A 14,457-nucleotide genomic window follows, 5' to 3' on the forward strand; every position below is an offset into this window, starting at 1 on the left:
TGCTTGGAATCACAATTCCCTTAGATTTTATAAAATCTTTAATTTAAACGTACTGTAACACATGGGGTCACAATTGGCATTTACCTCAAAATGATCTCCATGCATATAAACTTTTTATCATTCTCTATTCTATTTCTCTTAATCCTTAAAGCCAAAATCAGCATCCTGTTAAAAGTTTGGCTATACAAAAACACACAATAAGATGGAAAGAAAAGGATACTTAATTTGGTGGAATGAAATTTGAACACATTTATTACCTTGATGTTAATTTGCTTACTTTAATACCCCATAAGATTTTTTTATTTCCCCTTTTTCTTTCTTCCTCCGCCTTGCTCTTATTCCTCTTATTCCTCCTGCATTCCCGCTTAGCCTGTCTGTTCGCCCGTCCCGTTTTCGTCCCCGTCTCTAGTTATAGCGTTGGAGCCCGTGGAAATACTCCAAATCATTGAAACAGTAGTATTGGGAGAGATGAAACTCAGACATGAGATGAATGCCCTCTGTTTCTCATGCCAAAACGCCCTACCTGAGAGTTGTGTTCTCAGTTCATCGCTCCAGCAAATTTTCACTCGAACGACTTTGTGACGAGGACGTGAATGACAAAAACGGGGAACATGAGGCTTCGACTAATATGATATATGAGAATAAAATTATCAATGCTTAATGTCACCCATCCAAAATCCATCCTTCTATTGCATGCACGAAAAAGTGGGATGTTGCCTTACCGAATAAATAATAGTGATCAATTACATTGATTAAGTAATTAATTAAGTTTAAAGTTTATAGATTAAAGTATATTGATAATTTATATATAGTGTTATTCATCATTTTAGTTGATATAAGAGTTTGCCAAAAAATAGTTTGGATGCATTTTGGAAGGTCCAAAAATTTGGGTATATTTTAAAATAGTAAAAACCTGGATTAGCTTGAAACTGTATATTAAATATTCTATAGAATTTATTCCTATTAATAAAAAGACAATAAAATTGCCTATTGTTTAGAGTAGAGAATAGGGGTTTCAATTTGGGTCAGCAGGTCGGGTTTGGTCTGATCCAAAATTGATTTGACTCGAATTGGTGAAGTCAAACCTGACCAGAATATTATACGATTGAAAATCCCAACTGGAAACCGACCTGCCTTCAACCCAACAGCTAGAACCCTACTCATATAACTCGTTTAACATAAGGATTAACTATTGTTTGGGTTAAAATTAGATCAATTTAGAGTTAAATTCGAGTTTATTTCGAGTCAATTCTCAGTTGACGGGTCAATTTCAAGTCAATTTGGGGTTTGTGAGTTATTTCTTGGTTGCTGGTCATCTCGAACCCGACTTGAAAAATTAAACGGGGTGGAATCTTTAATCTAAACTGAAAATTATTCGGGTCAACCCGAACTTGAATTTTTTGAGTCGGGTTCAGATCGAGTTAGTGTGTCGGGTCAATTTTTGACACCCGTAGGAGAGAAAACCGAACATAGACTAATCAATTTTATTTTTGTGTCAACTTAGTTTAATGAGAAATTTTGGGAAATTTATAAAATGTTTCGTGCTGATTGAACTTATTTTTTACTTATTTATTAAAAAGTTTGTATGAGGATAAGTACTTCAATCTCTTAGAGGCTTGTTGAATTTGGGGCTATAGTTTTTTTTTTCCTTTTGATTTGGAATACATGACCTAATGACATTGTTCTCGGATCCTTGGGTGTGAAAAGGGTCAAGTTAAGCGTTGGGTATGTTATAGGATGAAGACAGGGAAGTACATGTGATCGGTGAAGTGGGGAAGGAAAAATAGGCAGTATATGCTATTTAGCTTGATGGAGAGCAAGAAATTGGCATTCGATGACGAAATTTGGAGCGATTCAATGCCTAGGGTGAGTCACCGTCAAGCTACTGGCACGCCATTCAAGTAGTAAAATAACAACTGCCTTAAGCAGAGAAATTCAGAGAAAACAATCTCTAATGCATAGAAATTCAAGCAAATATTGCAAACTAGGCTCTAAGTAACTTGCTAAAACAAAGATATAAAGTTGAACCTTAATTTTTTGAATCGTGTTTGAGTCGAGTCAGCGTGTCGGGTCAATTTTTGACGCGCCTAGAAGAGAACATTGAATATATAGAGACTTATCATTTTTTTCTTGCCTCAACTAGTTTTAATAAGAAAATTTGAGAAAATATTAAATGTTTTGTGCTGATCGAACATATTTTTTACTTGGAAAAGTTTGTATGGGGATATCTACGTCAATCTTTTAGAAGCTCATTGAATTTGGAAGAAAGCTATTGTTGTGTTTGTTCCTTCTGATTTGGAATAGATGAAGCCTAATAACATTGTTCTAGGTTCCTTAGAAGTTGTAAGAAGGATAAGATTAGTGTTGGGTGTGTTGTAGGATGAAGTTAGGGAAGTGTATGTGACTTGGTGAATGGATGGAGAAGGATAAATAGCAGTAAATGCTATTTAGTGTGATAGAGAGCTGGAGATCTGCATCCAGAGACAAAAATTGGAGCGATGCAATGTCTAGGATGATCCACCGCCTATTCACTATCACCCTATAGGAACACCACTTGAGAGAAAAAATTATCTTATGTCATAAAAAATTCAAGCAAAAAGTGCATAACTACAATCTAAGTAACATACTAAGACGGATATATAATTTAAACCCAAATTTTGATTAAACAAAACCTTGATATTGGGGCCCATAAGGCCCGACATTGGATCTAGGTAGGAAAGATCCTGTACTGGTATCTCTTGGGGCTTAAATTCCTCACCTTTAAATTCCTTGCATCACCTATGTATGCCCATTTATCTATGAATGTTTTGTTAATTTGAATTGGTGTTTTGTACCCTAATTATCTTATAATATCATCTGATTTTTGACTTGAAAATTTTACATCTGTCTCAAGCTGTAGTCTGGGATATGCCATGTAGACGAACTATCTCTCTGAAATATAAATTTGTATTATGCAAAACATCTATCATATGTGAAAAGATATAAACTATGTTATTTTGGAGAAGCTGTCCGCTACCACCATATCAAAATTCTTACCCCATTAGGTTAGTGAGAGGCCTACATTGAAGTCCACGATTACCTTTATCCTTGATGAGTCTGGAACATGTAGTGGCCTATGGAGACTTTTTTTTTTCTCTAGGTCTTAACTAGATGAAATATTCTGCATGACCTGATATGCCTCTCCACATCCTATGCAATCTAAGTCAGTAAAATTCTTTTCCATTAAGGTGAGTCTTCTCCATGCCAAAATGACCTAGCATTCTCTCATTGACACTCTTGTAAGATGGCCTTAATGAGTGAATTTCTAGAAACACACAACTTATTTTGGAGGAATAATTAACCGCCAAATCTATGATATTTTCTCATATGGTTTCTCCTGACAACAAGTTCAAATCTCCTGAAAAAGTTCGTTGACCCGGATGTCGAGCTCGAAACAGTAAAGTAGATTGTTTCTCTAAAATAGCTAAAGACATCGCCAACATGAATTTTGATCTAGTGTTGATCGATATGCATACTCAGCGAGTCTTAGAGTTGACAAATTTACAATCCCCGTAGGAAGAGGGGCATTAAGCTCAAGCAAGCAGGATACAACGTTTGTTTTTTCTCACACTTCCTCCCTGTTAGTTCCTCAAAATCAACATGAAGCATTCATGACAGAAGAACAAGATGATTGGAGACAACCATTCATTGATTCCTTCAAAGTGACAAATTTCTTACAAATAAATCAATAGGCGCACAAATCAGAAGAGAGCCCTACAGTTCGCTTTTGTCAATGAAACCCTTTACTATAGATCATTTGATCAAGTGTGGCTATGATGTTTGGGTACTGATGAAGCCAACAAAGATGTAGTTGAAGTTAATGAAAGACTTTGTGGTGCACACCAGTCCTTTCCTAAAATGACAATGAAGATCAAAAGAATGGGTCATTGCTGGCCATTAATAGTGAAGGATTGCATTGAGCATGTAATGAAATGTCATGAATGCCAATTCATGGTGACATAATGCACCGACACCTTAACCCATTACACCTCATCATAGCACCTTGTTCGTTTGAATGTCGGGATACAAATACAATCGGACTGATCGATCCACCATCATCCATAGGATTCCATTTCCTTCTAGTTGCAATTGGTCACATGGTTGCTGTTGTTCTAAGACTGTTTAGTAATATAATTCAAGGTATTGATGGAGCTCTACTACTAAGTTTTGCACATGGAGCTGTAAGTCCCACACTCTCTCTTTGTAGAAGGTGTACCATATGATCAGTACCACACACGAACTATTTGATAGTACTGAGGTTATCCATTCTCTTACTAGAACTACAATAGTTTTATAAGATCAATGGAATTAGACTATAAGTCAATATCACAAGTTATTGCTATGGTTCAATGGATTTACTCAACAAACGCCTAAGAGATTTGAACACTATACCATATCATAGCTGTCTTTGTAGCAACAATGGGAACATCATTCTCAAAGCTAGTCTGAATGGAACTAATAGCTCCAAATGTACAATATCTAAATAGAAATCATAAACTATATAATGTAATCATTACAACTCACGCATACCCATGGATTTTTTGTTTGATTACTAGCTTCATAGAATTCAGAAAATACCAGTTTTCTTTTCTTGAGTTGCTCATATCTCTCATCAGAGGGTTCTATTCTATAATTATTTTTTAGTAGATCCCCTGCTAACCTGAGTGAATATTAAAAGCCATTCAACACATCAAAGCAAAATATTGTAGATTGCGTAGTAGAAACTGAGAGATGTTAGTGACTTAGAGCATCAACAATCTTATTTTGACTCTCAATTTTATGCTTGAGCGCAAAAAGGAATGATGGGACTCCACCTAGAAGACATATCTACCTTTCATCTTACTTCTCTTCAAGAATCTTTAGGCTTCGTGGTCATTGTATAGAGTGAATTGATTCCCCAAGCTAGGATAGGAGTTTTATTAACCGATTTCTTCAATGCTGCAAAGCTAACGTGTTTTATTTAACCAAATGAATTTATCGAACTTGAGAAGCTCCATCAATGATGCCACTATCAAGATAAAATATCTGATAAATCTTCTATAGAAAGAAGTTAATTCATGAAATTTACAAACCTAAGTAGATAATCATGGACCGGGCCAAATAACAAAAGCCTCGATCTTAATTGGGTCCAACTTAATGTTAGCCATTGAAATAATAAGCTCAAGAAAACATGTATGGTCGGCAAGAAAGTGATAATTCTTTGGTTGTCCATACAGTTTTATATCCAAAAAAATTTCAAAAATTTGTCAAAAATGCTTCAAATGCTCCTTCTTTGAATAGCTAGTCACTAGAATATGGTTAATGAACACATCCACAAATGTCTGATAAAGACTCAAAAAGCTTCGTACATCCATCTTATTAAAGTGTTTGGTGCATTGTATGGGTTAAAAGGCATAACCATCCACTCATATCATCCATTTCATATCTTAAAAGCAGTCTTCCACTCATATGATCCATTTAGTTATTTTTTTGTTGTTATTTATTTAAATAAATTATTATTTCAAGCCGAAAATAAGCCTGATTCGTGCAAATGAGTTTGAGTCAATCCAAACACGAATAGTCTATTATTGAGCCATTTCAAACATGAGTTGAACATGAACAATTAAAAATTCGAATGAGCCAAACATGAATAAGCTTTAGGCTCCCCCAAGTTGTGCTCATTTACACCCCTACAAGGCATATTGAATTTCACTTAGGGATGCTAAGTCAAGTGATAGGTTGTTAGTCAGAGCATCATGGAACTCCATGGTCATCTCACCGACACCTCTCTCATTACCTGCAAAAATTTATCATGCAGCATAATAACTCCCATACCTGTTAAGTACTCATCAATTTTGAGTCCCTTAAGGGAAAAAGGTGCAGTACTTTTCTTGTCATTGATAAATGAGTGTGTTCTTATGGTCGACATAAAGTATACCTATGTTCTACTGATATGGTCGAGCCGATAGAATATATCATGCATCCATAAGCATAACATTACACCACACATGATCCAGTAGCTTGTCTTCCAAGGGTTTGCATTATTTGATCTACACTGAAAAAGCTATCTGAGCCAACCAGTTTGGTTGATTTGGTTCAATTTTAAAAATACATTTATGTTTTTGGTTTTCAAAAACTTAAAATTTGATTTTTGAATTTTGGTTTGGTTTTATATTTTATTTAACCGCACAAACTAAAAAAATCAAAATTTTATTAAAATTTCTTATTATATTTTCGAGGCATTTACATACATACCACCCAATTCCTAATTATTTATATATCTAACACCTAAACTCTATTTTTTACTTTTATAGCACAAATTTTTCATATCACATCAAAATACCATTATTCTAACATGGAAAAAGTGAAATACATCTTTTCATGCATGGGTAGTTTGACATTAATATAAAAAAATGAGTTTTAGGTGGATTAGATATGTAATTTCATAGGAATTAAGTGACATGTTTGTTAAATTCTTCTATTTTGATTTCATGTCAAACAAATAAAAAAATTGAAGTTTATTATGAATGCAAGTGGATTCATGAAATTATATTGATATTATGCATGTAAGATATCTAATTCATAGTATTTGTTTACAAACAAACTCCAAAAATAAATAAATTTCAGTTTATTCATAATACAACGATTTAAACAAGTTAAATTTTGTTTGGTCAGTTAGGTTTTATCAAAAGTTTGATTGATTCAATTGTTTGGAATTTCTATTTCAGTTGCTCGGTTTGACCAATTTGCAAACTGATCCATCCAAACTGATTGTATTCTCAACCATATTTTCTCTCATGAAAGTTTCTACTAGATATCTTCTGTAATCACCTAAATTAGCTATATAACATGACCTCACTTAAGAGTAAAATGTTTGTTTATGAGTGAAAGAGCTAAGCACAATTGATTTATTGTCTGTTTCGGACAGCTTTCTACCTGCTTCGTGTTTCAGACAACCACCATCACTCCATTTGAGAAACTGGTTTCTTGTTGCTTTCTAGCAATTTTTGCGGTGAAAATCTATTTTTTTTATCAATTTAATCTATTAAATTGTTGGGAATGTAAGAAAATTTGTCTGTTTTTTTTAAAAAATATATATTTATAATTTTCACCTCAGTAAGAAAGTTGTCTGATTTTGTATAAAAAAATCTATATTTATATTTTCGACCACAATTTTCTAAAAAGTTGATTTCTCCACCACAACCTTTTAATGGACTTTTTAAAAAGTAACAAAGATCGAAAACTGACCCTTAATTAAATTCTAACCTAAATGAAACTTAGAGATCTATTGAGCTGGGATGTATAGGCTTTTTGATCATATGGTACAGAAGCCATCTAAAAAAAGAACGGGTCTTAGTGTTGATAAGGCTAATTTTTTCCCATTGACAAAATGGTAGCAAATTTGAGAATAAAAGAATTCTTCTTTGACATTAAGAAGATATATCAACGAAGAACTTATCAATTTATCAGTCTGGTTGGTAAAAAAATATTGTAGCCATTCATGATTGAAGTGTAGCATTTAATTGCCCAATCAAAATGTCTTGTATCTATAGTCTTCCTATAAGACCGCATTTTTAAAATTTTATATTTAAAGATTTTTGGAATTTCTTATGCGGGGAAAGGGCGTATTTTTGAATTTATGTTTAAATATTGCCGAAATTTCCCCTACATGTACACGTGCGCGTACACACACACACATATATAAATGCATTAAAACTAGGCATTGAACGGGCTGACCTTATTCGGGCTTTTAACCAATCAAAGCGGGCTTGTGCCGGGCTTTAGCCCGATTTCTATTTTGAATTTCATAGCCAAATCCGCCCACTTGATGGGTCGGGCTAGCCCACTGGCCTTAAGAGAGAAAAAAACAGTTTTGAGTGGTTTGCATGTAAATGACCAAAATTTAGGCATAAGGCATTTGAATATATAAGAATATGATAGTATGCATGCATGTACATAAAGTTTGAGTATTGTATATGTAAATACCTAAGAATCACGTGACGTGCATGTATAAATATATATATATATATATATATATTATGAAAAACCCAATGGCTGATTTTATTGAAATAGAAAAGGAAACATAAAGGTTATATGATAAGAGCTTAAAAGAGGCACTCTATCATACGATACAAGTATAGTAATACCCCAACAAGAGATACATATAGACTCAATAAAATGTAAAACAAATTTAAAGCATGCAGAAAATAAGTAGCTAGGGATGTGCCAGTTTGAGTGGAGAGGGTTTGTTTGGGGGGGGGGAGGGGGGAGGGAGGGGGGGGGGGGGGAGAGAGAGAGAGAGAGAGAGAGAGAGAGAGGACCTACTTTGCTCGGTTTGAGTGGAGAGGGTTTGTTGTTTGTTGTTTGGTGAGAGTGGTTGGAAGAATATATGAGAGAGAGAGAGAGGGAGGTGAGGAGATTTTTCATGGGTTGGAGAGAGGAGAAATGTGAGTTGCAAGCTTGCGAAGTTCACGGTTGGGAAAGTTAATGGTTTGGAGCTGGGGTTGAAGTGGAGAGTGGGTTCTTGGGATGATTTACGGATCGAACAAGAGGAGAGGAGAGGAGAGGAGAGGCGGGCCGGGTTCCACATGGGCGGGCAGGGTTTGGCTGCTTTGGGCTTTAACTAAATCAATGTCTGCTCAAGCTGGGTCGGGCCCGCCAAATATCTATTTTCTTACAACCAAGCCCGCACATAGCCTATGGGCGTATTGCGAGCCTGTCGTGCCACCCGCCTCAATGTCCAGGTATATTATACATATATATGTGATGTGCTTTTTTGTGTTTGTGTATTTGATATAATATATATATTTAAAAGATGAACGACAACATGTTTCTGTTCACCCCATATGTGGTAATTCGACCCAGATGGATTTGAACGTGGGACAGAGTGGACTTAAGCCGAACTTGCCAACCAACAAGTCATTGGTTGTATATATATATATATATATATACATACATCTACATGTATACATACATCTACATGTATACATACACATACATGTATACATACATCTACATGTATACATGTACATCTACATGTATACATGTACATCTACATGTATACATGTACATCTACATGTATACATGTACATCTACATGTATACATGTACATCTACATGTATACATGTACATCTACATGTATACATGTACATCTCAAATACATAAACAAAAAAACTACATATTCCTCACCTCAATGCGAATGTCTACTTCATAAAATAATTGATGCCGCTATCTCGTTACCTCCTACTTAGGTTTTAATTGCCTCGCTATTTAATGCTAACAAAGCTATCATTACTTGTAATCCCATAATTCTAGCATGCCTAGAGTCATCATCTCCTACTGTAGTACCCCTTTTTCTTCTCCACTTCAGTGCATGTTCTTTTATTGTCTTCTATCCTCCTACCATTTTCTCTTATTCTTTATTCTGGTTTTTTTTTGTATATGTATACTGGGCTTTCTTCTTTAGTTTCCTATGTGCAATTGATCCGAATTTTGGCAGAGATGTTCTCCCTTTCTTGGGTGGGCCACTTAAAAGTGGCTTTTAACTTAACGCGTTGGATCTAACTCTAAATCCTCTTCTTTCAGTTGGGTTGATTCTGGGCAGGCTACATAATCGATGAATCAATTTACCCTGCTCAAATCTGATTCATGGCTGTTTTTATCTGTGATAGGTTTTATGATAAAAAGCAAATACCTTTTGTAATCTTAATTTCACATGAAAATTTGTTTTAGAAACATCTTTGCTATGTTATAATATTGTGCCGCAAACCGTGCATTTTGTGTGCATATTATTTATTTAATTGTTTTTTATAAAAATTAACTTTCTCAGATTGCATGTTTTTCAGGTTAAAAAAATGCGTTCTCAAGATCATTATGAAATGCGAGAGTATAATATTGACTTGCTCAAGGAGGAGGAACAAAATTTACAGGTAGACAAACGGCCATATCCACTCTACCCGTCCAAAACAGGGCTGAAACCAAGCTTTCTGAAGGACACAATATCAAGGTGCCCAATTTCTTATTCAAATGATCATCTTTGTCGACATCTGTTTTAATTGCACATTTACTCTTAAGTTTATGTGTCTAATTTTTCATGTGATCTTGTTGTTATTCTTAATTCGCTCACTTTTTGCAAAAGTTATCCACTTTTGTATTAGGAGGCTATTTTTGAAATAAAGTTACGATGCATTAACTAACTTTTGTATTAGGAGGCTATTTTTGAAATAATGTTACGATGCATTGACTAGCTAATGTTAATATTTACTATAATTTTTTAGGAAACACATCTATTAGGAGACAACAAACGATTAGATTATATATTTTTTATAAGTTTTATGGTTAAATGAAAAATGTTTTGTTATGCTTCCGCTCAACTGAATTTGTCAAAGCCCAAATTAACCATAGAAAATAAAGAAAATAAAGAGTATAAATGATGTTCTATATACATAGAAAATAAAGGATTTATTGTCCTCCTCAATTATAGGTCGCTTGCCATGTTAATATGCCTTGCTCTTCAAGTGCTTGATTTTGGCATCGAGCCTCTCGACCTTGACATTCTTAGTTTGCGTCGTATACTTTGTCGAGGACTTCAACTTGGACTTCATTGGAAGTAGATTAGCATCAAAGCTGGCTGGCAACTCCTTGATGACTGCGACTACTCTCCCCAAGATTTCGTCATCAACTGATGACGACCTCCAATCGGAGACAATGTTGTGCTTCGAATGCAAATCTCCACCCCCTGCGCATGCGCGCACGACAACTTCTCTTTAAATCTTGAAGTTCAACCACTAGAGCTACCAACTCCTACTAGCCTTTGATTCTGGTCATTCTTTAGGCTTACATACTTATCTTACAACGGATTGTAATGAGTAACTAACATCGAATTAGGATTATAATTATATTTCACAAATACAAAAATAAAACTATTCAACTTATGTGTGCAGGTCAAGCTTTGTCATCGACCTAATGTTAGTCCAGTTGAGGCTGATGTGCATGCATGCAACTCAACGACAATTAGCTCTTGTCCAAGCATCTGCTTCTGTTACCGTTTAAAAGGATTAGGAAAAAATTGATAATAAAAATCAATTTAACGTATTGAATAAATTTTAACCGTCCCTCTCCTATACTCGGTATGGGGATCGAGTTTTTGATTTGTGAGGTACCTATGCCCACACAGTTTGAGGCACTGTTCTGCCGTGCCGTCGGCTTCTACCTGTGATACTCAGTAGAAGCTCAGACTCTACACAATATGATCCAGACACCTCCCATGTCTTAATGGGCGCTGCTCCTTGCGGATATTAGCGCACATATGTTAATCCTAACATTGACACTAATTCTTTTATTTTATACATGTCATCTGATATTATAAATTTTTCTGATATTATAAATTTTTTCGAATTTCTCTTTTAATAATCTGGGAAATTGTTAAAATATTCTTGAGACATATAGTAATTTTATTTAATGCTCAACATTATAAGAGCCGTTGGTAACTTATATTAAGTGATGCAACATTTCCATATTGACCATTGTGCGGCATTTAATATTTCATGAAATTTTTGAGCTTCTCTGTTAAGTGGCTCATTCTCATTCACTTGCTCTGCAAACTGAGCTCTTGTTGCATCGAAGATCATTTTTTTAAATATAATAGGATCATATTCACTTGGTGGGGTTGATCATAATCAATGTGTTTTGTACTCTCTATGCGAAGTATAGTACTGGTAATTAGGTTGAAATCCCTTATGATACAAATCCATTTTGACTTTGTCTTGTGGTAGAAAAGGTTGATTTTCGTGTTTCACACATAAACATCGAAATTTAGCATTTGAAAGGTAAATAGGAAGCTGTGATATCGCTTGCATAAAACACTCAACTCAAAACTTTCATGTGAGTCTTTTTCTGTATTGATGTAATCTATTTACGCCCATGATCTTAAATTTCGAATATCTTTTAACACTCCATAGATTTAAGGACAAAATCATTTAACACATCAACTAAATAGACATTTTCGTACATAGGTATGTATGTAATGATTTAAATTGACATCTTAGATAGATAATTAATTAAGTAAAACCCATCCTTTTCGTACCACATGAAAAGTATTTCCATTTTAACGTTTAAAAAGTGAAATACACATTTTCATCCATAAATAATTAAGGTGTCATGTATGAAATAATTGAAGTTTAGGTTTAAATGAGCTTAACCAACTTATGATCCTGGTCGACTTCTTTGTTCGTGATCTGGCCTGTCTATTTGTTATTTTATTGGAGCACTAGCTTGAATTAATATTACTTGTTTTATCATAATTAACAAGCCATTCACAAGCATCCTCAGACTAGTAGAATTAAGCTCGACTGCATTTATTAATTAAGTATGAGCTTGAGCCGAGGGTGGCTCAAACTCAACTTAGCTTGTTTACACCCCTAGTTCCTGCAACCATGTGGAGGCTTACATGGCATGAATCAAACTTAAAATTAAACTTGAATTCAAAACTAGTTATTCATGAAACTAAATTAAATCAAAAACAACAAATTAAATTCAAATTTAATTATAAGTTTAACCAAAATCTTACGTAACATAATATAATTTTAACATCAAAATAATTCAAGCTATGATCAAACCTAAATTAAATCCAACTAAATGCACAGAATTTTTTACTATGAAACTATGCTTAAATATAGTTTGACTCAATAATTGAATTTAACTCAACCTAGATAAAACACACAATAAATATAAATCATACTGAAATTAAACCTAAAATGAAAATAAAAGAAACCGCATTATTCAATGCAACCAACAATGTGCACTCAATCCAATACCAATCCAAAATTCAAATTCTACCTAAATTCTAAACTAAATCTCCTCCTAACCATATTTAAAATATTTTTAAAATTAACTACAAATTTGCATAAAGCCCAATCCAAATCAGGTTTAACCTCATCCAAATTAAACTCATGTCCAATTTCATCTCATATAAATCAAACACAATGAAACCACATCCAATTCTACATAAAATCAATTTTCAAACTTAACCCAATATTACATATAACCAACTCAAACCAACTTGTAATCCAACAAAATCCGACCCAAATCAACTCCAAGATCAAACCTTTAAACCCCACTCACACTTGAAATTACATTCAACCACTAAATCAGTCTCCAGACACCCATGATTCCCTTCTAAAATTCAAACACCCACCCATAATTCCCTTCTAAATTCCAAACACCCATGATTCCCTTCTAAAATCCAAACCCAATCCAAGCATTCTCCTAACTATAATTTAACCATTTAGCGAACAAAGTAACAACCCCAAATCTGACTCAACTTGCTGTTCTAACAACTTTTCATTCTTGCTGAAATCTTGCACCAAATAACCACCATATTCAAGTCAAATACTGCTCAAAGTCTGCCCTAAGGACACCCAGCTCAATTCCTAATCCAAATCAAGCCAATTGTTGTTCAAGATCCTGACCTCCTTCAGTTCATTCCAAGGTCAACCTGGCACTCATCCATAGGCCTGGAAATCAACACAAAAAGCATACACATTTCTCCTCAAAGTAATTTTACAACAAATTAAAGGCAACCTAAACTAAATTCTTTTGAAGCAACAAATTAATCAGTCATTAAGTTTCTCACTTGTCATTACTTATTGCCACTGTCGAGTCGCGACCGAGATTCTGATTAGTCTCCGAGCAAAACTCGTGCGAGAGCGAGCTGTCTGGGGAGAACGGAAGCTAGGGAGGAATAGGAGAAGTGACTGTTTTGTTTCTTAGCTTTGATAAATTAAGGTTATCGACCGATTATCGGCTCAACATTCAGCCGATAAATATTATCAGTTGAATTTAACTGGTAAATCAACTGATTTTTAGTGCTTATGAAGTGACTGAAAACAATTGTTAATTTTCAACCAATTCATTTAACCGACTATATAATTTAATCAATATACTAAACTAATGTCGACCATTCAACCACTTATTTATCCGGAAGAAAATTGACTGAAAAAATTAGTGGTATTTCAACCGATAGCGACATATTTTTCTTTAGTGACACCAACTGCAGTCATCCACCTTTGTCACTGTTTGCATCTGCCATTGCTTGCTATGGCTCCTTGCCAACAATCACCGCTTGCCACTGTTCTTTGCTACCGCTGCCACCTTTCCTGCCACATGTTATTCCTCTTTTATCCGTCGTCGACCTCAAATGTTATATTGTTTTTATTTTACTTTGAACCAAATATAAATATGAAGCTACTCACTTTTTTTTATGCTAAACCAAACAACTCCAAAATATTTGAAATACAATACATTATTTCTACACTGCATTCTTCTTACACTGCATTACTTTTTCAACAAATTAAATAGCTCCTTGATATCGCGGAATTTTATTTCATTTGTATCTTGTTTGTGTACTTTTCCTTTTCTGTTTGATAGCTCTTGTTAATT

At 34.4% G+C, this 14,457-nt stretch overlaps 1 protein-coding gene across 8 annotated transcripts in view; it reads left to right on the forward strand.

Annotated features, from left to right (window-relative positions):
• Positions 1-14,457, forward strand: part of LOC110026824 (ATP-dependent DNA helicase homolog RECG, chloroplastic) — a 173,528-nt gene that overhangs the window by 55,730 nt on the left and 103,341 nt on the right. For all 8 annotated transcript variants that reach the window (XM_020727980.1, XM_020727974.1, XM_020727978.1 and 5 more), the window contains one exon: positions 9,864-10,024. In XM_020727980.1, the coding sequence (XP_020583639.1) occupies positions 9,864-10,024 (161 nt within the window). The remainder of the gene's footprint in view (positions 1-9,863; positions 10,025-14,457) is intronic.

The sequence above is a fragment of the Phalaenopsis equestris genome, unplaced genomic scaffold, assembly GCF_001263595.1.
Source record: "Phalaenopsis equestris unplaced genomic scaffold, ASM126359v1 Scaffold000402, whole genome shotgun sequence".
In the NCBI taxonomy this organism is placed as follows: Eukaryota; Viridiplantae; Streptophyta; class Magnoliopsida; order Asparagales; family Orchidaceae; genus Phalaenopsis; species Phalaenopsis equestris.